We start from the raw sequence: 26,286 nt of genomic DNA, 5'->3' as shown, positions 1-26,286 counted from the left end.
AGGAAAGGAAAAATTGTATGTATTATTATTGTATGTACAATTCTAGGCAAATCCCCCCTTCCATTTTTTTTTATTATGATTATGATTACAAAGTGTACCATCCAGTGCATCAAATTTACTTTTTGCCTTAATTCTGTCACCACCACCTCAAATAATTAATCACCGAATGGCTGTGTCCCAACATCAACGAATAATATGATTTCTCTTCCTTCTTTATTCCCCATTGCCCCAATCTTTTAACATCTTAAAAGACAGCTATATTTACCATAATTAATACTTGGCTCATTCTTCTTCCTCCTGTGATATCAGCAAGCTCGGTGACACAGCAGTGGCTAATCTTATCTAGGCTGAGCTTTGCTCTGATAAAAATTTGGCTTTTACGACCCTCCGAGAGTAGAAAAGCAGAAGGACAACTGAACAAAACACCTTCTTGCAAGCCAGAGCAACACAATGAAGACACAAAACATCTTGGCTCTTATCTTGAGCCTTCTAGCTGGTGTGGTCTGCTATCCAGCTGTCCAGAAGGAGAAGACAACAGGTGCCCACAAACTTCTCCTGATCTCCTTTGATGGCTTCCGATGGAATTATGATGAGGATGTGGATACTCCTCATATGGATTACTTGGCTAAAGAAGGAGTGAAAGCAAAATATATCACACCTCCCTTTGTGACTATGACTTCACCTTCGCATTTTACAATGATCACAGGTATGGCCATCCTGTATTATTTTTTCAGCCCTAACTATTTTCTGGAGCATTAGTCACCAACCGGTGGTCCGTGAGAAAATTTTGGGTGGTCCGCAGAAAATTTATTTCCCTTTTTTATATTGCATTAAATCAGGGGTCCTCAAACTACGGCCCCTGGGGTGGATATGTGCAATGAACGTTTATGTTGCTGCAGAGAGTCTCCCCCTTTGGGGTCCTTTTGTGCAGATTGGAGGGGGGCAGAAATTCTGACTTGGTGTCTGCTTCAGCCTCCTGGTGTGGGGTTTTGGGTGAAGGCTGGAGGGAAGTAATGCTGGTGGCGAAGAGCTGGAGGGCCTTGTTCTAGTGGGACTGCATCATGGCCTGGAACTGGCTGACCATCTCAGCGCTCTGAGCCTCCAGGCGCCGGTACCTGGTCTTGCACTCCAGCATATCTTCCCTCTGATTGGAAAGCCTATGCTCCTAGTCCTCAGTGAGGCGCTTCTGCTGAGCCTCCTTCTCCGTCAGATCCAATTTGAACCAGCTGTTTTGCCAACTCTTTCTCCTGGGGGCTGTTTAGCTCCAACAACTGCTTACTGTTGGGGCCCTAAGGAGCCCAGGCGAGCAGGTGATGAAAGACTGGGAGGGGAGAGGGGAGTAGAGACCAGTGAGGTACCACTTGACATGACATCAACCAGAACGTGGTTCTACACAGTCATGAACTGCTTCCAGGACTCCGGCTCCGGATTTTGCCTGGAAGTTGACTCCTGAAGTCTTTTCCAGCAGTGCATGTAGCCACGAGGCAGTGGAGGTTTGTAATCAGAGTTTCCCTTCTCCTAGAAGATGGTTCTGACCAGTGGTGGGATTCAAATAATTTAACAACCAGTTCTCTGCCCTAATGATCAGTTGGGTAGGCAGGACTCAGTGGTCATGTGACTGGGTGGGTGTGGCCAACTCAACATCACTCAGGTCGATGGGTGCTTTGCTTTAGCTGTTACAATGTAACAAGGGTTAACTGGAGAGGCAGTTTCTGTAAGCAGGTCAATAAAGATTAGACTAGAAACAACACCAGAATGTTTCCTTCCTGCCTTCCTTACAGGATTAGCTCTGTAAAATGGGGGGGTGGGGACAAAATGATATTTCTTCCAACAAACGGTTCTCCGAACTGCTTAGAAAGTTAAGAACCGGTTCTCCCGAATAGGTGCAAACTGGTTGAATCCCACCACTGGTTCTGACGCTTTATCTGCCATTGGGGTGTAGAGTCCTCTTCCGCCTTCAAAACCACTGACCGTCTTCTCCTGTAACCCTGGGGAGGGGCCCTTACGAGGTGCTCCCAGCCGGGCCAGCTGGACCAAGGTTTCTTTAAGGTGGTGTTACTCCTCCATCACTCACCCTTTGTCCTGGCTTGTGACAGGCAGAGCCTGGCTTCCCAAACATTGGGCCCAGGATGGCGTGTTTATGTCATGTCTACAGAACAGGACTGATGTAATATACTCAGACAAAACCACGAACGTGCATCCTATACATTAATATAATGTGTGAGACCAGCATAATCATTATAGCCAACAAAAAAGTGGGAAAAGTATGGTTGTGGTAAAATAAAACAGGTGTATGGGATGGTAAGCAAAGCATTCCCGATTATATATTTTAGTTTTTATATGAAAAAAATGAATGTTCAAAAGGGTTAATACACAGTGTGAATAATAACTATGAGAATGTATTCCTGCAAATGTATGTGTGAAATTAAAAAAATTTTAAAAACTTTTTATATTAAAAAAGTAGAACATTTGATCTTTCTTTAAATGTTTACAGTAAAGAAAAAAACCACATTTTCCATATTTTCCTTAGAAGCAAGTGGCGAAAAATCGATATATTTTCTTTCTTTCTTTATGGCTGACTATGTTCAAGACAGCCCCCAAAAATCTGTAATGCAAATTACATGTTTATATGTGCTCATTATTTACTGGAAATTAATTAAAGCAGGCAGATGATATGCTTATATGCTTACAAGTCATTCAACAGGTTTTAATTAATATTCCTCATTAGAAAGAATTTCCCATAAAGTAAATGCATTACAAAGATAATGATTTAATTAGTATTTGAATGTGATTGGTTAGAAAGGGCAATGTTTGCACCTAATTAATTTTAGGGTATAATTTAGTGAGGTTAAAATAAAGTGGAGGTTAGCAAGCATTTTTCTTTCTTAGAAGCGGTGGGGTAGAGAAAGCACTGTGGAATTTCAGATGTTCACATGTTCGGCCAACCCAAAAATCCTTTGTATCTTAGTAACAAAATAGAATGATCTAAGATTTGATTGGTCTGTTCAGCGTCCAGATATTTTGATGTGTGGTTTAAATGCGTTGAGTTCACACTCATAACCCATCGTTAGGAATGCCTCCATGGAAAAACCAAGAGGTTGGCATTTTTTCTGCTGTGCTTCTTCATTCTTTAGAAGATAGTTGATGAGACGCAGTAGTGCAGGGGTTAGAATGCAGTACTGCAAGCTACTTCTGCAGACTGCCAGCTGCCTGCAATTTGGGAGTTCAAATCTCACCAGCCACAAGGTTGACTCAGCCTTCCATCCTTCCGAAGTGGTTCAAATGAGGATCTAGATAGTTGTGGGCAAGAGGCTAACTCTATAACTGCTTAGAGCGGGTTATAAAAACACTGTGAAGTGGTATATAAGTCTGTGCTATTAGGAAGGAAGGAAAGAAGGAAGGAAGGAAGGAAGGAAGGGAAGGGAAGGGAAGGAAAGGAAGGAAAGGAAGGAAAGGAAGGAAAGGAAGGAAAGGAAGGAAAGGAAGGAAAGGAAGGAAAGGAAGGAAGGAAGGAAGGAAAGAAGGAGCTGTGGTGGTGTACTGGTTAGAGTGCAGTACTACAGGCTATTTCTGCTGACTGCCAGCTGCTTGCAATTTGGCAGGTTGAATCTCCCCAGGCTCCAGGTTGACTCAGCTTTCCATCCTTCCGAGGTGGGTAAAATGAGGACCCAGATTGTTGGGGGCAAGAGGCTGACTCTGTAACCCGCTTAGAGAGGGCTGTAAAAGCACTGTGAAGCGGTATATAAATCTAAATGCTATTACTATTTGTGAGATTGTCCTAAACCATATTCATGAGTAGACAGGAAGTATCAAGTCCTAGCTGGGCAGCAAAAAAAAAAAAAAAAGTTGTGTGTAAGCCTTAGCTGAATATAGCTTCAGTGTTGCTGGGATGTGCTGTGTTGCTCTGTTCTTTAGAAGATAGTTGATTTACACACACATACACACAGTAGGTCGTCTTGCAAGCTATTTGGAAGAGACATCTAAACTGCTTTAAGTAGGCCCCCAAGAAGGTTTAATGCAGAAGACATTGATGTTGTGTTGTCCCTCTACTACTTGTGTTGGCTCCCTTCCCTCATAATCAACACAAGCAACAGATGCTGGAGAACAGTCTCTGGAGAAGAAATTCTCCTTTTGTTCTCAATTGCTTAGATGAGATGAGAGCTTTTCCTGAGTAAACATCTGCTCACCCAGGCAGTATCTGTTCAGGTTTTCTTCTTTTTTCCTCTGACAAAGACAGTTGAGTTCTAATGGCAGCTGCTTCCAAGTTTCAGCTGAAGAAATAATTTTGTGGAGTCCAAGGATGAAGAGGAAGCTGGAATTTTGAAGGACAACATAGAAGTCCACAGGGTTCTGAAGATGCACATGGACTATGGAGGTCTTCTCTCTCTTTCTCAATGGCAAACTTTCTGTTCACTGTTCCATTTCTCTGGACTAAAAAAAAAAACTGGACAGCTTCCTTTGCCTTTGCCTTCAACTTAAGCTGTATTTCTTCAGCCACGTTTTCATGCAGATGTATGATTTCTTTGCTAGAGTGGACGACGGCTGCAGGATTCCTAGATAACCCATATCAGTGATGGCTAACCTTTTTGACGTTGCATGCCAAAAGTGGGAGGAGCGCGGGGAGAGGGGTCATGCGTGTGCGTACCCACACCCATAATTCTATGTGCCTCCCCCATGCATGCCCCCCTCCTCCCGCTTTTGGCACGCAATGGCACGGTGGACCTGTTTTTCGGCCTCCCCAGACTCCAGAGGCTTTATAGAAGCCTGGGGAGGGCAAAAATGACCTTCCCCACCACCCCAGAGGCCCTCCAGAGGCCAGAAACAGCCCATTTTCTGACTTCCGGTTTGTGTGTTGGGCTGTTTTTCGCCTTCAGGAGGCTTCTCTAAAGCCCACTGAGGGAGAAAAACGGCTGAAAATCAAGGCTGAAAATCAGCTGGCCAGCATGTGCATGTGCGCTGGAGCTGACACAGGGCAACATCTTTTGGGCCCTCAGAAATGGCTCTGTGTGGCCTCTCACGGACCTATATCCTTTGCCACTGTTCATTTCCCCTCATCTTCTTTTCCCAGGTCGCTGGATTGAAGATCACGGAGTCATCCATAATATGATGTTCAACACGGAAACTCTACGGAAGTACGGCTTTAAAGAAACCCAGAACAAGTCCGAATGGTGGGACAATGGAGTTCTTCCCCTCTGGATCACAGCTCAAAATCAGGTAATGGATCCAATAGTCATCAATGGCTTGGTTTCTACATGGCTGGGGAATTCTGGGAGTTGAAGCCCCTCTACCTTAAACATAACAAGGTTGGGAATTACAGTCGGTTTGCTAAGCACAGCAATGCGTGGAAACTAATCAAGGGGAGAAGCAACTTAGAACTAAGGAGAAATTTCCTGACAGTTAGAACAATTAACCACTTGCCTCCAGACAGGTTGTGAATTCTCCAACACTGGAAGTTTTAAAGAAGAGATTGGACAACCATTTGTCTGAAATGGTATAGGGTCTCCTGCTTGAGCAGGGGGTTGGACTAGAAGACCTCCAAGGTCCGTTCCAACAATGACAATTCTACATTCTGGGTTCTATCGTCCAAGTCAAACTCTCAACCTTCTGCTAAGCAGAGGTTGTAAAGAATCCCATTTTGGCAACCGCTATTGCTGACCCGTTGTTGACAATGAGGAAAATGACATTTAGTTTTTAAACTTTTAATAAGAGATAAAGGTAAAGATTCACCTTGCAAATATGTGCTAGTCGTCCCAGACTCTAGGGGGCAGTGCTCATCTCTGTTTCAAAGCCGAAGAACCAGCACTGTCCGAAGACGTCTCCATGGTTCTGTGCCCGGTATGACTAAACACCAAAGGTGCACGGAACGCTGTTACCTTCCCACCAAAGGTGGTTCCTATTTTTCTACTTGCATTTTACTGCTGGGTTGGCAGAAGCTGGGACAAGTAACAGGAGCTCACTCCGTTATGCAGTGCTAGGGATTCAAACCGCTGAACTACCGACCTTTCTGATTGACAAGCTCAGCATCTTAGCCACTGAGCCACCACATCCCTTTTAAAAAAGAGATAGGACAACCAGTTGTCTGAAATGGTATGGGGGACTTCCTGACTGAGCAGGGAACACCTTCAAGCTCCCTTTCCTACTCTGCTATTCCGTTATTCTGTGAATTGTTTTTATTTGTTACCTGAAGTCTGAAAAATGGCCTAAATGCTCCTTCCTTAAGCTTGGCTCTTTGCATATTTAAATCTGCCAGATTGTGTGCCATTTAGAGTTGAACAGGGGAGTCGGATATCACCCAATGCTACTTTGAACAATTAAATGGAATAAATATGCTTTTATTTCATTTGATTTCCCAGTAATGCATCGATCTATCATTTTTGGCTGCAGAGTATATTCCTCAGAAAGCATGTTACAGTCTTTAGCACGAGGCTAAGTAGGCCATCAGACATAGTGGCAGCCTTGAAAAACTCCAGCAAAACAATATGGTTTATTTTTTCTTCTTCTTCTTCTTTTCAATTACTTACAGTCTTTCGCTTAGCAACGGTGAACGTGGCGATGATTTCTTTGCCCTCACATAGGGGAAAGGGTGATGCTAATTCAAATGACACATGGAACAAGAATTTTAAAAAGCTCACGCAGCTTAAATCTAGCTTATGTCAAATTGAAAGCCATCTTCATCGTGAAAAGCAGAAAGCTCAGAGATACAGAACACTTTAATTTGAATAAGCAAAGAATCCAGGGCAAAGAATGAGGATGGGAGACAGGGAATGGCGGGGGGAATCTACCAGCTGTCTCGCTGCAAAACTTTTCAGGAACAATAAGAATCGTTGTAATAAAAGGAAGGAAGCAAATAATGTTCCCAGTAAAACAGATCTCATTGCAAGTGTATAGCTGCTAGTAAAGTTGATTATGTTAATAAAACAGGGAGGCAGGAACAGTAAATACTCTCTCGTTTCAACATAATTGGGTTGTATGAGAGTTTTATTAAATTGTTCGGTTGGAATTATGACAGGGAGGAAAATCTCTCTGAGTCAGATTTTAACTCCGTGGAAATTCAACGGGCTGCTCAATCTAAAGAGGGGGAAAAGGGAAACCCCCAAAGACCCCAGACCAAGGATATAGAATAACAAGACTTGGAAGAGACCTTGGAGGTCTTCTAGTCCAATCCCATTCAAGCAGGAGACCTTATATCATTCTGGATAGATCCAATCTCTTTACAACCTGGAATACTGCAACCAATTGTGGTCACCACGCTATAAAACCGCGGTTGAGACCTTGGAAAAAGTTCAGAGAAAAGCAACTAAGAGGATCAAAAGCCTGGAGACTAAAACATATGAAGAACGATTGCAGTATTTGGGCTTGGCTGGTCTAAAGAAAAGAAGAATGTGAGGACATGACAGCAATTATTTGAGGGGCTGCCACAAAGAAGAGGGGGTCAAATTATTTCCAAAGCACCAGAGAGCAGGACAAGAAACAATGGATGGAAGCTAATCAAAGAGAGAAGCAACCTGGAATTAAGGAGAAACTTCCTAACAGTGAGGACAATTAACCAGTGGAACAGCTTGCCTCCAGAAATCGTGGGTGCTTCATCACTGGAGGTTTTTAAGAAGAGTCTAGACAGCCACTTATTTGAAATGGTATAGGTTCTCTTGCTTGAGCAGAGGGTTAGACTACAAGACCTCCAAGGTCTTGTAGATTCTATTCTATTCTATTCTATTCATTTCATACCATTGTCCAATCTCTTCTTAAAGCCTCCAGTGATGGAGTGGCTACAGCTTCTGAAGGCAAGCCATTCCACTGACTGTTGTCGCTGACAGGAAATTTCTCTTAATTCTAGATTTGGTTAGTGTTTGATAAGCTTCCATCCATTACTTCTTGTCCTACCCTTGGCTGCTTTGGAGAATAGATTCCATTCCATTGCAATGGAACTTAGCAAGTCACAAAAGAAAGAACAGACTACTTCTACCATTTAAAATGAAATTTAGACAAGAATATTTGAGCTGACATGGGACTATTCCACCCTGGAAAATCCTATAAGGCTTCAGAGACATTAATGGCTCTGTACAATGATATCAGCATCCCTGCCAATTGGCGACATTTTAATGCCCAGAAAGTCAATGTTTTAAGAAGCAGTGGGCTGATCACTATAACATCTCTTCCATCTCATAAAAATACTGCTGGGGACAAAGATCTGTTGTTGCTGCCTTCTACCCATTTCTGTTGGGACTCTCATCCTATAATTATTCAAGCTTATATCTCGCTCGTCCTCCTCCTCTGAGCTCATAATTGTATACACCACGGAAATGATTGACCTATTTTATCCTACCAACAAAACCTGTAAAGTAACTGACTAGCAGAGCTGACCTTTCTTCTCCTTGTGCCATATCCATCATCGGACATTGGCGATGATGTTCGCGCTCCTATTTTTATTAACAGATGCACGAAAAAGCCCCTGGGTTTTGTCCAAACCAGTCCATTAGATTTTTGAAACCATGATAGCAATAGCACTTAGACTTATATACCACTTCACAGCACTTTTACAGCCCTCTCTAAGCAGTTTACAAATGTCAGCATATTAGCCCCCAACAATCTGGGTCCTCATTTTACCCACCTCAGAAGGATGGAAGGATGGGTCAACCTTGAGGTGGTCAGGATCGAACTCCTGGCAATCGGCAGAGTTAGTCTGCAATACTGCATTCTGAGGAAGGAAGGAAGGAAGGAAGGAAGGAAGGAAGGAAGGAAGGAAGGAAGGAAGGAAGGAAGGAAGGGCAATAGCAATAGCACTTAGACTTATATACCACTTCACAGCACTTTTACAGCCCTCTCTAAGCAGTTTACAGAGTCAGCCTCTTGCCCCCAACAATCTGGGTCCTCATTTTACCCACCTCGGAAGGATGGAAGGCTGAGTCAACCTTGAGTCAATCAGGATCGAATTGCTGGCAGTCGGCAGACTTAACCTGTGATACTGCATTCTGAGGAAGGAAGGAAAGAAGGAAGGAAGGAAAGAAAGGAGGGAGGGAGGGAGGGAGGAAGGAAGGAAGGAAAGAAGGAAGGAAGGAAGGAAGGAAGGGCAATAAGAATAGCACTTAGACATACAGTATACCTCTTCATAATGCTTTTACAGCCCTCTCTAAGCGGTTTACAGAGTTAGCCTCTTGTCACCAACAATCTGGGTCCTCATTTTACCCACCTCAGATGGAGGGAAGGCTGAGTCAACCTTGAGCCTGGGGAGTTTCAAACTGCTAAATTGCAAGCAGCCAGCAGTCAGTAGAAGGATCCTACAGAATTGCACTTTAAGCACTGTGCACCATGGATGGATGGAAGGAAGGAAGGAAGGAAGGAAGGAAGGAAGGAAGGAAGGAAGGAAGGAAGGAAGGAAGGAAGGAAGGAAGGAAGGAAGGAAGGAAGAGCAATAGCACTTAGATACCCATCAGAGAAAATAAATAAGCAAGGGCAACAACTGAAAGGAGGAAGGATGAGGAGGGAAAGGAAGAAAGGGTAAAGCAGAGGAAGTAAGCGAGGGGAGAGGGTAAGAATGAGGAGAAGGGAGGAGGAGTGGGGAACGAGAGGGGAAAGAAGAAAGGATGAAGGAGAGGAGAAACAAGAAGGCAGAGAGGAAAGGGTGAGAAGATAGTAGGAGCAAAGTTGTTGCAAAATAAGATGGAGGCATGGAGTGGCACGAAAGTGAGCCAAACTGTATTCTATATGTTTGTAAGAAAATAACGACAATGTTAACAGTAATTATAAGAGTGTATATTTGTGAGTGAATTTGAAAGAGAAAAATTAAAATCTTTTTAATAGACAAATGCTTCTAGTCTCTTCAAGTGGCTTCCTGTCCAAGACCAACTCTCCACTCCGTAGAGCAGGATAGAAAAGATGTAGTAAGTCTGGTTTTCAATCTTAGGCTTATGTCGTGACTGTAGAACAGTGGTCTCCAACCTTGGCAACTTTAAGATCTGTGGACTTCAATTTCCAGAGTTCCTCAGCCAGCAAAGCTGGCTGAGGAACTCTAGGAGTTGAAGTCCACAAGTCTTAAAGTTGCCAAGGTTGGAGACCACTGCTGTAGAAGACCACCAAGCTGACCATAGGGTTCAATAGGCTTCTTCTGGATCCTTCTTCAATAGTACTATTTATATGTTAGCTTCCCCGCGCTGGCACTATCCAGCTTATCTACCTAGATCTCTGCTCATACTGGCAAGAAATGATGTGTCTCCTTTATCTATCACATTTAGAAAATACAAGTTGAAGAAGTCTGGTTTATCTCTACCATGGTTGTAAGCAGAGGACAGCCCACACTTTGGTTCATGTAAGGCCAGGCCCAAGGAACCAGAACCACACCGTTCACATGATCTTGGAGTCTTAGTGGGATCTTGGAGTCCTCCTAGTGGACAACCATTTAAATAGGAGCCAGCCGTGTGCAGCAGCTGCCAAAAAAGCCAACACAGTTAGTTCTAGGCTGCATCAACAGAGGGATAGAATCAAGATCATGTGAAGTGTTAATATGACTTTATAATGCCTTGGTAAGGCCACACTCTGAATACTGCATCCAGTTTTGGTCACCACAATGTAAAAAAGATGTGGAGACTCTAGAAAGAGTGCAGAGAAGAGCAAGAAAGATGATTAGGGGACTGGAGGCTAAAACATTTGAAGAACAGTTGCAGGAACTGGGTATGCCTAGTTTAATAAAAAGAAGGACCATGGGAGACATGATAGCAGTCTTCTAATATCTCAGGGGTTGCCCCAAAGAAGAGGAAGTCAAAATTCTCCAAAGCACCTGAGGGCAGGACAAAAAGCAATGGGTAGAAACTAATCAAGGAGAGAAGCAACCTAGGACTAATGAGAAATATCTAGACAGTTAGAACAATTAACCAGTGGAACAACTTCCCTCCAGAGGTCGTGAAAGCTCCAACACTGGAAGTTTTTAAGATGATGTTGGATAACCATTTGTCTGAAGTAGTGTAGCGTTTCCTGCCTAAGCAGGGAGTTGGACTAGAAGACCTCCAAGTCCCTTTCAACTCTCTTATTCTAAACTTCTCAACTTCTGATCAGGGTAGCTTCTTCATTGTTGGTTGCCTAGTTGCAAGAATCTCACCAGACTAACTGCCCTCTCTTGGCATGAGGCAGATCAAGGCGATCTTAAGGGGATCTGACCTCCATTGCTTTGTCTCCTGGAGGAAGATGGAGTTGGGGAAACTGAATGGAGCTGAGTGTTTACTGGCCAGATGCCCTTCCTGTCACCAATACAGAGTTTTATTCAGCAGATCGATTCTCATTGTGCCCAATGAGACGTATATCATCCAATTTACCCATTTAAATTTCCAATACTTTTGAGCCACAAATAGCAAGGACTTTATGAACGTTCAACTGCATTTGGAGCCACTGAATATAATGGCTTTTATTTCTTAGGAAAAGTGTAGGCTTGTCCCCTGGAAAAAGCAATATTTGAAATATGTGGGACATCACTCTTGCTCTGACATTAAGAACTTAAATTCCTCTTTTATTCCTTTGCAAGATTTGTCTGCTTTGTCAACTTAGATTTTATACTGAATCTGACCTTTTCCCAGTATATTAAATGTCAGTAAGAATATTATTACTTTACAGCCCCAGCTTAGCACTTTAGAAATTAAATTCAGCAGAATAACAATATTAGTGGTAAGAAGAATACCTGACTACTGCTCTTTTGAAATTCATATTATTAGTATTATTATTTAAAAAAAACTATAATTTGGGAGAGAGAGAAATTATTTCTGCTTAAAGCTTCATGTGTTTGCCGGTTAGACTCATATATTCTGAAGAAAGCAGTATTTAATTCAATGGAACATTCCCAGATAATCGTGAAGTCATTTGCAGTCATGCTCATAAATTTAATTGTAAGATGTTTTGAGTGTTTTGTTTATTTGTCCTGGATGCCTTAAGTCTTAGAGGGAAGATTTGCAATGGAAAGTACCAGTTTTCCCAAAGTACAGAAAAGACAGAAAAATAGGCAATCAATATTTGTAGTATCAAGTTGTCAAATGGGGTCTGTTTGCGAGATTTACAATGAGCTCCTATGATTTGAATGTTACATTTTTATATTTGCAATTTATTTATTTACTTATTTATTTTTATTTCCTTTTCCTTCTATATTTATCTCTTTTTTCCTTTTCTTTTTCTTTCTTTCTCTCCCTTCCTTCCCTCCTTTTTTCCTTTCCCTTCATTCCTTGCTTTCTTTCTCTCTTTCCTTCATTCTTCCTTTCTTCTTCTTCCTTTTTTCTTTTTCTTCTTTCTTCTTTCCTTTTTTCCCTTCCTTCCCTCCTTTATATCCCTCCCTTCCCTTTATTCCTTGCTTCCTTCCTCTCTTTCCTTCCTACTTCCTTCCTTTCTTCTCCCTTCCTTTCTTTTTTCTTCTTTTCTTTCTTTCTTTTCTTTCTCTTCCTTCACTGCTTCCTTTCTCTCTTCTTTCTTTCCTTTATTCTCCCTTCCTTTTTTCTTTTCTTTCTTTCTCTTCCTTCCCTCCTTTATTTCCCTTCCTTCCCTTCATTCCTTGCTTCCTTTCTCTTGTTTCCTTCCTTCTTCATTCCCCCTCCTTCCTTTATTCTCTCCTTTCCTTCTTTCTTTTTCTTATTCCTTCCTTCCTTTCCTCCTCCCTCCCTCTCTCTTTCCCTCCCTCCCTCTTCCTTCCTTCCTTCCTTCCTTTCTTTCTTTCTTTCTTTCTTTCATCTTTCTGAATCAGGGGAAAAAAGCTGCCTCTTTTCACTATCCAGGGGGCAATGCCAACTACAGTGGTCAGACAGTCATGAGACGATTGGCAGAATCCTCCAATCACCCCGACAGCAACGAGACTGAGTGGCGAGAAAACATCGACATTGTCATGAACTGGTTTGCTAAAGAAGACTTTGATTTTGTCACCCTTTACTATGGGGAACCTGACAATATCGGTCATTCTGTTGGCCCGGAGACTGAGGCCCGGAAAAAAATAATCCGACAAATTGACCGAACCCTCGGTTACCTGCTCACCTCAATAAAAAAACACAAGTTGGAAGACACCCTCAATGTCATAATTACATCTGACCACGGCATGACCACGGTCAAAAAGAAACCGGCGGTCGAAGAGATCTTGTTGAAAGATTACATTAAATTCAAAGATCTCGTGAAGTTTGACATTCTTGATTACGGGGGATTTGGGATGATATTACCCAAAAAAGGGAAAGAAGAAGAAATTTACAAGAAACTAAAAGGCGCCCACCCTCATCTACATGTCTACAAAAAGGAAGAGTTTCCTGAACATTTTCACTATGCCAAGCACGAACGTGTGTTGCCAATCCTGGTTTATGGGGATTCCGGTTATGCGATCAACGGGGTAAGTCTGGTGTGAAATCAGAGGTGGATGATATGTAATTGTGTGTAAGAACTTGCTTATTTTTTCAAAAAAGCAGAGAGGAATCGTGTAAAACTATCTGATGTAAATTAGAAATAGTCCTTGACTTTGATGTTGTTAGTTGCGAAGTTGTTTCCGACCCATCACGACCTGATGGACAATGTCCCTCCAGACCATCCTGTCCTCTACCATTCCCAGAGTCAATTTAAGCTCACACCGACTGTTTTGGTGACTCCATCCAGCCCCCTCATTCTCTGTCATCCCCTTCTTTTGCCCTCAGTCTTTCCCAGCATAAGACCCTTCTCCATTGAGTCTTTCCTTCTCATTAGGTGGCCAAAGTATTTGAGATTCCCCTTCAGGGTCTATCCTTCTAAAGAGCAGTCAGGGTTGATCTCCTCCAGGACTGACCGGTTGGATGGCCTTGCAGTCCAAGGGACTCGCAGGAGTCTTCTCCAGCACCAGAGTTCAAAGGCCTCCATTCTTTGGCACTCAGCCTTCCTTATGGTCCAACTTTCACAGCCATCCATTGCAACTAGGGAACCAGAGGCTTGACTAGACGCACTTTTGTTGGCAGGGTGATGTCTCTGCTTGTAGCAAAGCAGTACTAGCAGCAAATCCAAAATTTCCTGGCGAAAGGATCTTCCTCAGAGATCAAGATTTGCTCTCTGGATTGCTCAGAGGAAGGCAGTAGAGATGATGATGATGGACTAGAAACAGACTTTCTAAAGATGGGAGGAATTCAGCAAGTTTAATTGGACAGTGCTGACTCTTTGGCTTTGAAATGGAGATGAGCACCGTCCCCTAGAGTTGGGAACAACTAGCACATACGTGTGAGGAGAACCTCACCGAGATGGGATCGGTGGGCTGAGTAGGGGAGCTGTATTTTTATGTGAGGAGTTAAGTATCCATAAGCTTTCCAGCTCTCAACCGTTGCAGACAGAATCAGAAAGTGATATGGTGGATTATATAGACATCTCCTGTTGGATGTAGGAAATTCAGAATTGAATCATTCCCAACTGATGGCTCTTCCGATGTTTTGAAACCATTATCTATTTCAGGTCTGAGATACAATCTAATAATCTCCTCATTGACATCTTCCTTGGTCATCTGTTTCCTTTGACAATTATCCTCCCCTCCTCCTCCTCTTCCTGTACTCCTTCTCCTTCCTTCTTCCTTTTTTCTTCATCCCTCCTCCTCCTCTTCTTCTCCTTCTTCCTTCTTTCTTCATCTCCCTTCTTCCTTTCTCCTTCATCTCCTCCTCCTCTTCTTCATCTTCATCTTATTCTCCACCTTCTCCTTCTTCCTTCTCCTTCATCTCCCTTCTTCCTTTCTTCATCTCCTCCTCATCTTCTTCTTTCTCCTTCTTCTTCCTTCTACCTTTCATCTCCTCCTTCTCCTCTTCTCCTTTTCCCTTCTTCCTTTCTTCTTCATCTCCTCCCCTTCCTCCTCCAGTTCTGCTCTTTCTCTCTTCTCTTTCTTCTTTTTCCTGCTTCTTTTCCTTTTCCTCCACATTTCTCTTCTGCTTCTTCTCCTTTCTCTCCTCCTCCTTCTCTTCCTGTCCTTGTTTCTCTCCTCCTCCTCCTTCCTCTCCTCCTCCTCCTCTTCCCAATGTAAAGCAAAACAGCTTCCAGCCTTGTCATTATTTTGAAGAATGTAAAGCCTTTCTCCTCTTAAGATCCCACGATCTCCGTAGGCAATTCTTAGAAGAGAAATACAGTGGGTTGCAAGTGCCAGGCCTGGGCTTGTAAGCAAGGCTACCAACCAGGAAAGAAAGAAAGAAAAAATCATCTCAGTTGGTCCAGAACATCCTTGGGAACTTGAGGTCATGGCAAGCAGCAACCCCATCTATTTTTGGTTATTTATTTTTGGGGTGATTTGGTGTTTCTTTTTTTTTTTTAAAGATCACATATTCCTGCTCTTCATATTGAAGTCAAGTTAATACATTAACTCTCATTGCAAGAGAAATCAATGTAAACACTTTTCATTTTAAAGCATTCCTTCCTTAGCCTATTAACCACTATTAGCATTCCACATTCCACTACCCCCCCAAGGCTCTGATATCCTCAGCCGATCAATAAACAATAAAATGCAATTTCGCACAGAAAGGTGGCCGTTGCATAATGGGCTTTTTAATTCCTCACTTTCAGATGGTGACCTTTCCTTCTGAACGGTCTCCTCTGTCCTTATCACCATAACCATGCCACCACTTGCAGATGTTAAAAAGAGAAACAAACAAACAACAACCAGAAATCTGCAAACTGCAGTGGATCCCAGCGCTTGCCCGCTGGAATCTTAGAACAGAATAGAACGGATGAGCCGGAAAGGGACCTCAGAGGTCTTCTAGTCTGGCCCACTGCTCAAAGCAGGAGAACCTATGAGATTTCAGTTAAGTGGGGAGTGGGATTAACCCTCTGTGTAAAATCTCTTCCCCCGCTTCTGAATTGCTAGCAGGGCAAGGAGAGGATCTGGGCAGGACATCGGAGAGCAGGTGTGTGAGCTTCTCCTCTGGAGTCCTGATAGGAGAAGGTCTCCAAATGCCATTGGCCATCAAGCCCGTTTTCCCAACTGCCCATCACCCGGCTCAAAAACCCTTCTTCGCCTCTCCAGGGCTGCACCTAAGATGGCTTTGATGCAAGAGGCTCTTTGCTCTTCACCTTTGTCGTTCTTTGAGTAGAGCAACAGTGACATGTAGTGGCTGCTACAGTAGCAAGTCCAGAGGGTTGCTGCATTTGATCAGTGGGACTGTAAAGAGTTAGAACTTGCAGGCAGTCTTCTGGTCATCACTGGTTTGCCCTTATGAACAGCAGAAGGGGAGGGAGGGAGGAAAACAAGGAGAGGGAAAGGGAGGGAGGGAGGGAAGGAAATAAGGAAGGGAGGGAGAGAGAGAGAGGGAGGAGGGAGGGAGGGAAGAAAACAAGGAGGAAGGGAGGAAAACAAGGAAGAAGAGAGGGAGGGAGGAAAACAAGGAAGAAGAGAGGGAGGGAGGAAAACAAGAAGAGAGGGAGGGAGGAAAACAAGGAAGAAGAGAGGGAGGGAGGGAGGAAAACAAGGAAGAAGAGAGGGAGGGGGAAAAACAAGGAAGAAGAGAGGGAGGAAGGGAGGAAAACAAGGAAGAAGAGAGGGAGGGAGGGAGGGAGGAAAACAAGGAAGAAGAGAGGGAGGGAAGGGGAAAAACAAGGAAGAAGAGAAGGAGGGAGGAAAACAAGGAAGAAGAGAGGGAGGGAGGGAGGAAAACAAGGAAGAAGAGAGGGAGGGGGGAAAACAAGGAAGAAGAGAGGGAGGAAGGGAGGAAAACAAGGAAGAAGAGAGGGAGGGAGGGAGGGAGGAAAACAAGGAAGAAGAGAGGGAGGGAAGGGGAAAAACAAGGAAGAAGAGAGGGAGGGAGGAAAACAAGGAAGAAGAGAGGGAGGAAGGGAGGAAAACAAGGAAGAGGAGAGGGAGGGAGGGAGGAAAACAAGGAAGAAGAGAGGAAGGAAGGGAGGAAAACAAGGAAGAAGAGAGGGAGGGAGGAAAACGAGGAACAAGAGAGGGAGGAAGGGAGGAAAACAAGGAAGAAGAGAGGGAGAGAGGAAAACAAGGAAGAAGAGAGGAAGGGAGGGGGAAAAACAAGGAAGAGAGGGAGGGAGGAAAACAAGGAAGAAGAGAGGGAGGGAGGAAAACAAGGAAGAAGAGAGGGAGGGAGGGAGGGAGGGAGGGAGGGAGGAAAACAAGTTAGAAGAGAGTGAGGAAGGGAGGAAAACAAGGAAGAAGATAGGAAGGGAGGGAGGAAAACAAGGAAGAAGAGAGGGAGGGAGGAAAACAAGGAAGAAGGGAGGGAGGGAGGAAAACAAGGAAGAAGAGAGGGAGGGAGGGAGGAAAACAAGGAAGAAGAGAGGGAGGAAGGGGGGAAAACAAGGAAGAAGAGAGGGAGGGAGGAAAACAAGGAAGAAGAGAGGGAGGGAGGGAGGAAAACAAGGAAGAAGAGAGGGAGGGAGGAAAACAAGGAAGAAGAGAGGGAGGGAGGGGAAAAAACAAGGAAGAAGAGAGGGAGGAAGGGAGAAAAACAAGGAAGAAGAGAGGGAGGGAGGAAAACAAGGAAGAAGAGAGGGAGGGAGGGAGGAAAACAAGGAAGAAGAGAGGGAGGAAAACAGGGAGGGAGGGAAGCAAGGAAAAAGAGAAGGAGGGAGGAAAACAAGGAGGGAGAGTGGGAGGGAGGAATGCAGGGAGGGGGAGAGGGAGAGAGGGAAAAGGATAGGATGGTATTTTTAATGTTTTCTGATTTTAAATTGTTCAATGACACTTAGCAATCTTTTCCTTTTAAAATAGCTGCATTATTAAGAAGGTTTCTTTCCATTGTTTCGTTCACAGAGGTTTATTTTTTACGTCAACAAAGGGGATCACGGTTTCGACAACAAAGGCATGGACATGAAGACCATCTTTAGAGCTTTTGGTCCCGATTTCAAGAAGGGGTATTTAGCGGAACCTTTTGACAGCATCCACATTTATCCTCTGATGTGCAAGCTGCTAGGAGTCCGGCCAGAACTGAACAATGGCTCCTTGGCATTGACTGAAGACATGCTGAGGTCATCAGCATCGGGCAAACGCCTTGTTCCTCTCCTAGGTTTTGGGACCATCGGTCTCCTCTTTCTCCTGATGGCCATCTAGCTTTGACATAAGGTAGATAATCCATCATCAAAGAAAATCCATGCTTTTCCCCTTTGCTTTATAAAGAAAGACATGGATGTGTTATGGGAGATCCTGGGCAAGAAACATATATTCATCTCATAAGTTTTGGAAATCCTTGAAGATCTAAAAAAGAGTGAGTGATGGGCTACCTTATCACAACAAAACATTGTTGTTAGTTGCGAGGTCATGTCTGTCCCATCGCAACCCCATGGATGATATTCTTCCAGACCTTCCTGTCCTCTACCATCCCCCGGAGTCTATTCAAGGTCTTGCTGACTGCTTCAGTGACTCCATCCAGCTACCTCCTTCTCTGTCGGCCCCTTCTTCTTTTGCCCTCCATTGTTCCCAGCATGAGGCTCTTCTCCAGTGAGTCCTTCCTTCTCATTAGGTGGCCAAAGTCTTTGAGTTTCCTCTTCAGGATCTGGCCTTCTAAACAGCAATCAGGGTTGATCTGCTCTAGGAGTGACCAATTGGATCGCCTTGCAGTCCAAGGGACTCGCAGGAGTCTTCTCCAGCATCAGAGTTCAAAGGCCTCCATTCTTTGGCGCTCAGCCTTTCTTATGGTCCAACTTTCACAGCCACACATTGCAACTGGGGGGAAAAATTGTTAAAACAATAACTGCATCTTAATATGCTTTAGCCCTGCTGGAAACTTCCTGTGGGTTTCTTAATCTTGAAACCCAGGGACATCACAGTCCTTGGTCTGTATGTGGTTTTGAGCAGCATTAAAGACTCATTTTATCCCCATTTCTCTCTCTCTCCCTCTGTGTGGCTTTCAGTTGCTGCTGAAACATTGCAAGTGGGAAAGCCATAGCCTTAACTAGACATACTGTACTTTGCTTGGCAGGGTGATGTCTCTGCTACTAGCAAAGCAATACTAGCAGCAAATCCCAAATTTTCTGGTGAAAGGTTCTTCCTGACAATCAGAATTGCTCAGGAAAAGGCAATAGAGATGATGATGGACTAGAAATAGACCTTCAAAAAAGCTGGAAGGAATTGGGCAATTTTAATCTCATAACAAGGAAATGCAAACTGGATATCATCTCTTTGTTCTACTCCGTAAAAAGATACCGCAGAGAAGGAAGTCTCCATCTGTTCTTCATTATCCTAGAACCCAAGATACATAATAGTAGATTCAATACAGGGCTTCTTAGCTTCAGTCAGTCGTCTTATCACACTAGACACCTAGTGGTGTGACTACTGCCACTTGCTGTCTAGGCGACAGCCCTTGAACACTTGCCGGAAGCTTCAACTCTTCCAGAATGCACCAGATGGATGTATATGCCTCAGTATGCCCATGTAAACACTTCTGCTTCGTGAGCCGCACTGATCACCTGTGTGTTTCCAGGTGCATCAAGAGTCTGGTGGCTACCAATAAAAGTCTCACATGGTCTGGGACCCACCATATTTCTACAATATCTACCTACCCATTTTAACCCAACAGAGATAGTGCTCTCTTGAGCCACGGTGGCGCAGTGGTTAGAGTGCAGTACTGCAGGCTACTTCTGCTGCCTGCCGGCTGCCTCCAATTTGGCAGTTCAAATCTCCCCAAGCTCCAGGTTGACTCAGTCTTCCATCCTTCCGAAGTGGGTAAAATGAAGACCCAGATATTTGGGGCAAGTGGCTGACTCTGTAAACCCCTTAGAGAGGGCTGTAAAAGAACTATGAAGCGGTATATGAGTCTAAGTGCTATTGCTTTGCTCTTCCTTTTCCCTTCCTTCCTTCCTTCCTTCTTTCCTTCCTTCCTTCCTTCCTTTCTGTGCAATAATTAGAAAGGAGTATTGCAGTCTAACTCTGGCAACTGCCAAGAGTTTGATCCTGACCAGCTCAAGGTTGACTCAGCCTTCTACCCGAGATGGGTAAAATGAGGACCCAGATTGTTGGGGGAAGATGCTGACTCTGTAAACTGTTTAAAGAGGGCTGTAAGGCACTGTGAAGTGATATATAAGTCTTAAGTGCTATTGCTATTGCTTTGCTCTTCCTTCTTTCCTTCTTTCCTTCTTTCCTTCCTTCCTTCCTTCCTTCCTTCCTTCCTTCCTTCCTTCCTCCTTCCTTCCTGTGCAATAGTTAGAAAGGAGTATTGCAGGCTAACTCTGCTGACTGCAAAGAGTTCGATGCTGACCAGCTCAAGGTTAACTCAGCCTTCCATCCTTCCGAGGTGGGTAAAATTAGGACCCAGATTGTTGGGGGCAAGAGGCTGACTCTGTAAACCGCTTAGAGAGGGCTGTAAATCAGTGTGAAGCAGTATATAAGTCTAAAGGCTCTTAGGTTCCTTTGATTAAACAATGCCATCTTTTTGGAACCCCAGAATCAGGCCATCTCTGTCCTTCTGGAATGAGTCCTCCCACAAGATCCAGCTGCCCCCCCCCCCATTGTCTTGATGCCTTGGAGAGCCTTGAAGACTTGGCCCCCTCACCCAGGCCTTGGCCCCCTTCTCCTTTGGGCGGAATTGCTTCTCGTTGTTACCTGCCTTTTGCATCTTTTTATCCTTCCTTGTGCTATTGAATTGTTTTAGAGTTTTTCTGGGTCTTTATATGTGAACCCCTGGAGTTGCCGAGAGTCAGCAGATGTAAATATTCCAATAAATATGTGTTGTGTTTTTTACTCACATCATACGCGGGAATGAAAAACCAGAGTTGGCTCTTTTCAGCTTCATAAAACTATTCTAGTGAAAAATCTGGATTGGTTCATAACTCATGCAGTTTTGAGAACTGTTCTCTCTTCTTTCCTTCCTTTTTCCTTCCTTTTTTCTTTTCATTCTTTTTTCTCTTTTTTTCCCTCACATTCTCTCCTTTCTTTCCCTTCCTTTCCTGCTTCCTTTCTCTCTTCTTTCCTTCCTTCCTTCTTTCCTTCCTTTCTTCTCCCTTCCTTTTTTCTTTCTTTTCTTTCTCTTCCTTCCCTCCTTTATTTCCCTTTCTTCCCTTCTCTCCTTTCTTCCTTTCTCTCTTGTTTCATTCCTTCCTTCTTCCTTCCTTCTTCCTTCCTTTATTCTTCCTTCCTTTTTTCTTTTTCTTTTCATTCTTTTTTCTCTTTTCTTTCTTTCCTCACATTCTCTCCTTTCTTTCCCTTCCTTTCCTGCTTCCTTTCTTTCTTCTTTCCTTCATTCCTTTCCTTCCTTCCTTCTCCCTTCCTTTTTTCTTTTTCTTTCTCTTCCTTCCCTCCTTTATTTCCCTTTCTTCCCTTCCCTTTCTTCCTTTCTCTCATTTCCTTCTTTCTTCCTTCCTTCCTCCTTCCTTTATACTTCCTTCCTTTTTTCTTTTCATTCTTTTTCTCTTTTCTTTCTTTCCCTCCCTTCTCTCCTTCCTTTCCCTCCCTTCTCTCCTTCCTTTCCCTTCCTTCCCTGCTTCCTTTCTCTCTTGTTTCCTTCCTTCCTTCTTTCCTTCCTTTCTTCTCCCTTCCTTTTTTCTTTCTTTTCTTTATCTTCCTTCCCTTCTTTCCCTTTCTTCCCTTCATTCCCTGCTTCCTTTCTCTCTTGTTTCCTTCCTCCTTCCTTTATTCTTCCACAGAGGGAAGGGGGTAAGCTATTATCCAAAGCACCCGAAGGCCAGACAAGGAATAATGGATGGAAACTGATTAATGAGACATTCGATCTGGAAATAAGGAGGAACTTTCTGACAGTGAGAACAATCAACCAAGGGAACAGAAATTGCCTTCAGAAGTTGTAGGAGCTTCCTCACTGGAGGCTTTCAAGAAGAGACTGGACTGTCATCTGTCAGAAATGGTGTAGAGTCTCCTGCTTGGGCATGTGGGGGGGGGGGTTGACCTAGATGACCTACAAGATCCCTTCCAACTCTGCTAATATAATATAATCTTTCTGACTTGTGGATCTCAACTCCCAGAATTCCCTCGCTATGCCTTGCTGGCTGAGGAATTCTGGGATTTGAAGTCCATAAAGTCTCAAGAGTTGTCAAGGCTGGAAGCCCCTGTACTACACCATGATTTAGACTTATTGACCAGATCACCAGTGGACGTTTTACTCACTGAGCTAAACCATATTGCAGTTTTGCAGGAGCTACGGTGGCGCAGTGGTTAGAGTGCAGTACTGCAGGCTACTTCTGCTGATCACTGGCTGCCAGCAGTTTGGCTGTTCAAATCTCACCAGGCTCAAGTTTGACTCAGCCTTCCATCCTACCGAGGTCGGTAAATGAGGGCACAGATTGTTGGGGGAAAGAGGCTGACTCTGTAAACCGCTTAGAAAGGGTTGTAAAGCACTGTGAAGCAGTACATAAGTCTAAGTGCTTCCCTTCCTTCCTTCCTTCCTTTCCTTCTGTGATGACACAGTAGTTAGAATGCATTATTGCAGGCTAACTCTGACAACTGCCAGGAGTTCGATCCTGACTGGCTCAAGGTTGACTCAGCCTTCCGAGGTAGGAAAAATGGGGACCCAGATTGTTGGGGACAAGAAGCTGACTCTGTAAACCACTTAGAGTGGACTGTAAAAGCACTGAGAAGCGGTATATAAGTCTAAGTGTTATTGCTGTTGTTTAACCTAGCTTACCATGCAAACCCACTCCCTTGTGATTTAGTTGTACGGCCATTAAGTCACCTCTTCTCTGCCTCATCCTTCATTTAGAGAAATCTTTTCCATTCCTAAAAAAGAAACACAAGACAGCAGATGTTTTATTTGGGATATCATCTATCTCTGGGTAAAAAGCATACAAAGACCGTTTCAGCAATCTGTTCGCAAGATAGCTACGAACTGAACTAAACAGAGGCAATATGCACCCATAAAAAACTCATTTCCCGAAGTCGGCACATACGCTGTGGGCTGGTTTTGTGGACTGTGAAATGGGAAGGCATCCTTCTTCCCTCATAAACAGCTTTAACTGAAGGGAATAATAGAATTGTAAAAAAAGAAAAAGAAGCTAAATTTGCATAACTCGAGAATGACTTCCAAGACCAGAGGAAATGGTCCGTTCGCTAAGAAAAAAACTTTTGCAAACAAATGTAGGGACGTCACCTGGGCGCAGATTAGAAGAAAGATGAGACCTGAAATTGAAAAGATTAATAGATTGAACAGATTGAATTGGAAAGGACCTTGTAAGATATCTAGTCCAACCCTACACCATTTCTGACAGATGGCAGTCCAATCTCTTCTTGAAAGTCTCAAGTGATGAAGCTCTTACAACTTCTGAAGGCAACTTCTGTTCCGTGGGTTGATTGTTCTCACTGTCAGAAAATTCCTCCTTATTTCCAGGTTGAATCTCTCCTTGACCAGTTTCCATCCATTATTCCTTGTCTGGCCTTCGGGTGCTTTAGAAAATAGCTTGACACCCCCCCCCCAATCCTCTCTGTGGTAGCCCCTCAAATATTGGAAGACTGCTCTCCTGTCTCCCCTAGTCCTTCTCTTCTTTAGACTAGCCAGGCCCAATTCCTGCAACCGTTCATCCTATGTTTTAGCCTTCAATCCCCTCAACATCCTGGTTGCCCTTCCCTGCACTTTTTCTAGAGTCTCAACATCCTTTTTATAGTTGTTATGACCAAAATCGGATGCAGGACTCTAGGTGTGGTCTTACTAAGGCTTTATAGAGTGGTATTACTACCTCCCTTGATCTTGATTGTGTCCCTCTGTTAATCAAGAAATCCTTCTTCAATTCCCATCCTACTGATATCCAGTTCAAATCCTGAACAAAAAAAAATATTGGTCTCTTCTCAACCGGAAAGGGAAAGAAACACAATACAGGTAGTCCTCCACTTACGAGTTCATTTAGTGACCATTTGAAGTTACGACGACACTGAAAAAAATGACGTATGACTGTTTTTCACATTTACACCTGTTGCAGCAACCCATTGTTACCTGATCAAAATTCAGACACGTGGCCACCGACTCATATTTACAACTGTTACTGTGTCCTGGAGTCATGTGTTCACCTTTTTGTGACCTTCTGACAAGCCGAATCAGTGGGGAGAGCAGGTTCACTTAACAACCCTGGCAAGAAAGGTCACAAACATGAAGCAAAGCTCACTTAATGAGTGTCGTGTTTTTAAGCAATGAAAATGTTGGTCTTGATTGTGTCAAGGACTACCTGTGGATTCACGACTCTGCTACTCAAGGCGGCCAATACCCCCAATTGGCTGCATTCTCAAACGTCTTGAACTCCAATTCCCACAACTCGTTGACCATGCTGGTGTTGTGGTGCACCAGTGACCAGCAGAGATGGCAGCAGAGTCGGAGAGTGAGGAGGTTGGGGAGGAACATGGGCCAGTCCTGGAGTCTGGGGAAGGCTCTGATGAGGGCTCTGTGTCGGAGGCAGAGAGAGGGCCAGGGCCATCCGATAGTTATCAGCTGCCTTCTGAGTCAGGCATCAGTAAGGCAGATGAACAGCAAGAGCCTGTTCCCAGTGTGAGCATGCACAGAATTGCCAGATGAAGGGAACAGCTAAAGAACAGGGGCCGACTTGGGAGTAAGGCCACAGGTGGACGATGAATGGCCCCTCTCAGAGGGAATAAAAGAGGAGCGAAAGGGGAGTGGAGTTTGCAGGAGACAATTAGTTCGCTTAATTACAGAGCCAAGGTGGCGCAGTGGTTAAATGCAGCACTGCAGGCTACTTCAGCTGACTGCAGTTCTGCAATTCAGCTGTTCAAATCTCACCGGCTCAGGGTTGACTCAGCCTTCCATCCTTCCGAGGTGGGTAAAATGAGGACCCAGATTGTTGGGGGCAATATGCTGACTCTCTGTAAACCGCTTAGAGAGGGCTGAAAGCCCTATGAAGGGGTATATAAGTCTAACTGCTATTGCTATTGCTAATTGGTTCATCACTCTCCGAGACTCCTTGCCAAGTTTTGCAGATATCGGCCTGGCAGCTTTCCAAGCCAGAGAAGGTCTGTGACTGTAAATCCTCCCTTGAAAGACTTTGCTGGAAGAGCAGAATTCACAGTCAATTAATAAAAGGGTTTTTTGTCGGGACAAGGAGTTTGCTTCATGCTCTTGGGAAGCCTCAGTCAGGACAGCTGGTAGAGGATAATGGTTGCTAAACTCTCACTACTAACTCAAAATCTGTGGCTTTCATATGATGCCAGTGATCGCTATTCGAACCTGGGCTGTGGGACAGCTGTGGCATCAGCAATTCCCTGGTGTTTCTCAACAACGCAGCAGCCTGGTCTAAGTGGGTTTTGGTGTCAGACTCAGTCAGGTCTAAAGATATTGACAATTCAAAGCAACTTAGCAACAGCCCAGGAGGAAACAGCAGACCATGTAATCCATGGGGCCTTCATGCTCATAGTTTGCATACAAATCCAGAACAGAAAAAAGAAACCAACTTCCCATTCAGACTTAAGGGAGTAAGAACACGCTGGAAGCAATTAACAGCATTTCGACAAAGCGTTTTTAAATAAAAGAATAACGGGGTTGTGAGAGACCTTGGAGGTCTTCTAGTCTAACCCCCTCACTCAGACAGGAGACCTTCTACCATTCCAGATAAGTGGCTGTCCAGTCTTTCCTTAAAAACATCCAGTGATGGAGCATTCACAACTTCTGGTGGCAAGCTGTTCCACTGGTTAATTTTTCTCGCTGTCAGGAAATTTCTCTTTCATTCTAGGTTGCTTCTCTCCTTGATTAGTTTCCATCCATTGCTTCTTGTCCTGCCCTCAGGTGGTTTGGACAATAGTTTGACTCCCTCTTCTTTGTGGCAACCCCTGAGATATTGGAAGACAGTTGTCATGTCACCCCTAGTCCTTTTTTCCACTAGATTAAAGGTAAAGGTTCCCCTCGCACATATGTGCTAGTCGTTCCCGATCTAGGGGGCGGTGCTCATCTCCGTTTCAAAGCCGAAGAGCCAGCACTGTCCAAAGACGTCTCCATAGTTATGTGGCCGCATGACTCAAAGCCGAAGGCGCACGGAACACTGTTACCTTCCCACCAAAGGTGGTTCGAACTGCTAGGTTGGCAGAAGCTGGGACAAGGAATGAGAGCTCACTCCGTTACGTGGTGTTAGGGATTTGAACAATCAAATTGTTGACCTTTCTGATCAACAAGCTCAGCGTCTTAGCCACTGAGCCACCGCGTCCCACCCGGAGTCCTAGTGGACAATTACTTAACTATGAGCCAGAAGTGTGCGGCGGCAGCCAAAATAGCCAATGCAACACTGGGTTGAATCAACAGAGGGATAGAATCAAGAACATGTGAAGTAATAGTGCCATGCCATATAAAGCCTTAGTAAGGCCACACTTAGAATACTACATCCACTTTTGGTCATCACCATATTATTTTTAAAAAAGGTGTTGAAACTCTGGAAAGAGTGCAGAGAAGCGCAACAAAGATGATTAGG

The 26,286-nt window shown here is 44.1% G+C and overlaps 1 protein-coding gene across 1 annotated transcript; it reads left to right on the top strand.

Moving 5' to 3' along the window:
• Window positions 1-403: 403 nt before the first annotated feature.
• LOC106549570 (ectonucleotide pyrophosphatase/phosphodiesterase family member 7) lies at window positions 404-18,365 on the top strand. The gene is made up of 4 exons (XM_014067264.2): window positions 404-706; window positions 5,069-5,214; window positions 12,710-13,336; window positions 17,702-18,365. The coding sequence occupies exons 1-4, from the start codon at window positions 451-453 to the stop codon at window positions 17,996-17,998; spliced, it is 1,326 nt and encodes a 441-aa protein (XP_013922739.2). The 5' UTR covers window positions 404-450; the 3' UTR covers window positions 17,999-18,365.
• The last annotated feature ends 7,921 nt before the right edge of the window (window positions 18,366-26,286 follow it).

This window comes from Thamnophis sirtalis, unplaced genomic scaffold (assembly GCF_051295495.1).
Source record: "Thamnophis sirtalis isolate CommonGarterSnake01/CBP01778 unplaced genomic scaffold, rThaSir2_p1.2 scaffold_14, whole genome shotgun sequence".
Classification (NCBI taxonomy): Eukaryota; Metazoa; Chordata; class Lepidosauria; order Squamata; family Natricidae; genus Thamnophis; species Thamnophis sirtalis.
This window is presented reverse-complemented; position numbering and strand designations above follow the sequence as displayed.

Excerpts from the sequence above, each read along its gene's own strand:
- LOC106549570 (XM_014067264.2), top strand. The coding sequence starts at position 451 with ATGAAGACACAAAACATCTTGGCTCTTATCTTGAGCCTTCTAGCTGGT. Across the intron at positions 5,215-12,709 it reads GGATCACAGCTCAAAATCAG|GGGAAAAAAGCTGCCTCTTT; the intron begins GTAATGGATCCA and ends TTTCTGAATCAG. Across the intron at positions 13,337-17,701 it reads CCGGTTATGCGATCAACGGG|AGGTTTATTTTTTACGTCAA; the intron begins GTAAGTCTGGTG and ends TTTCGTTCACAG.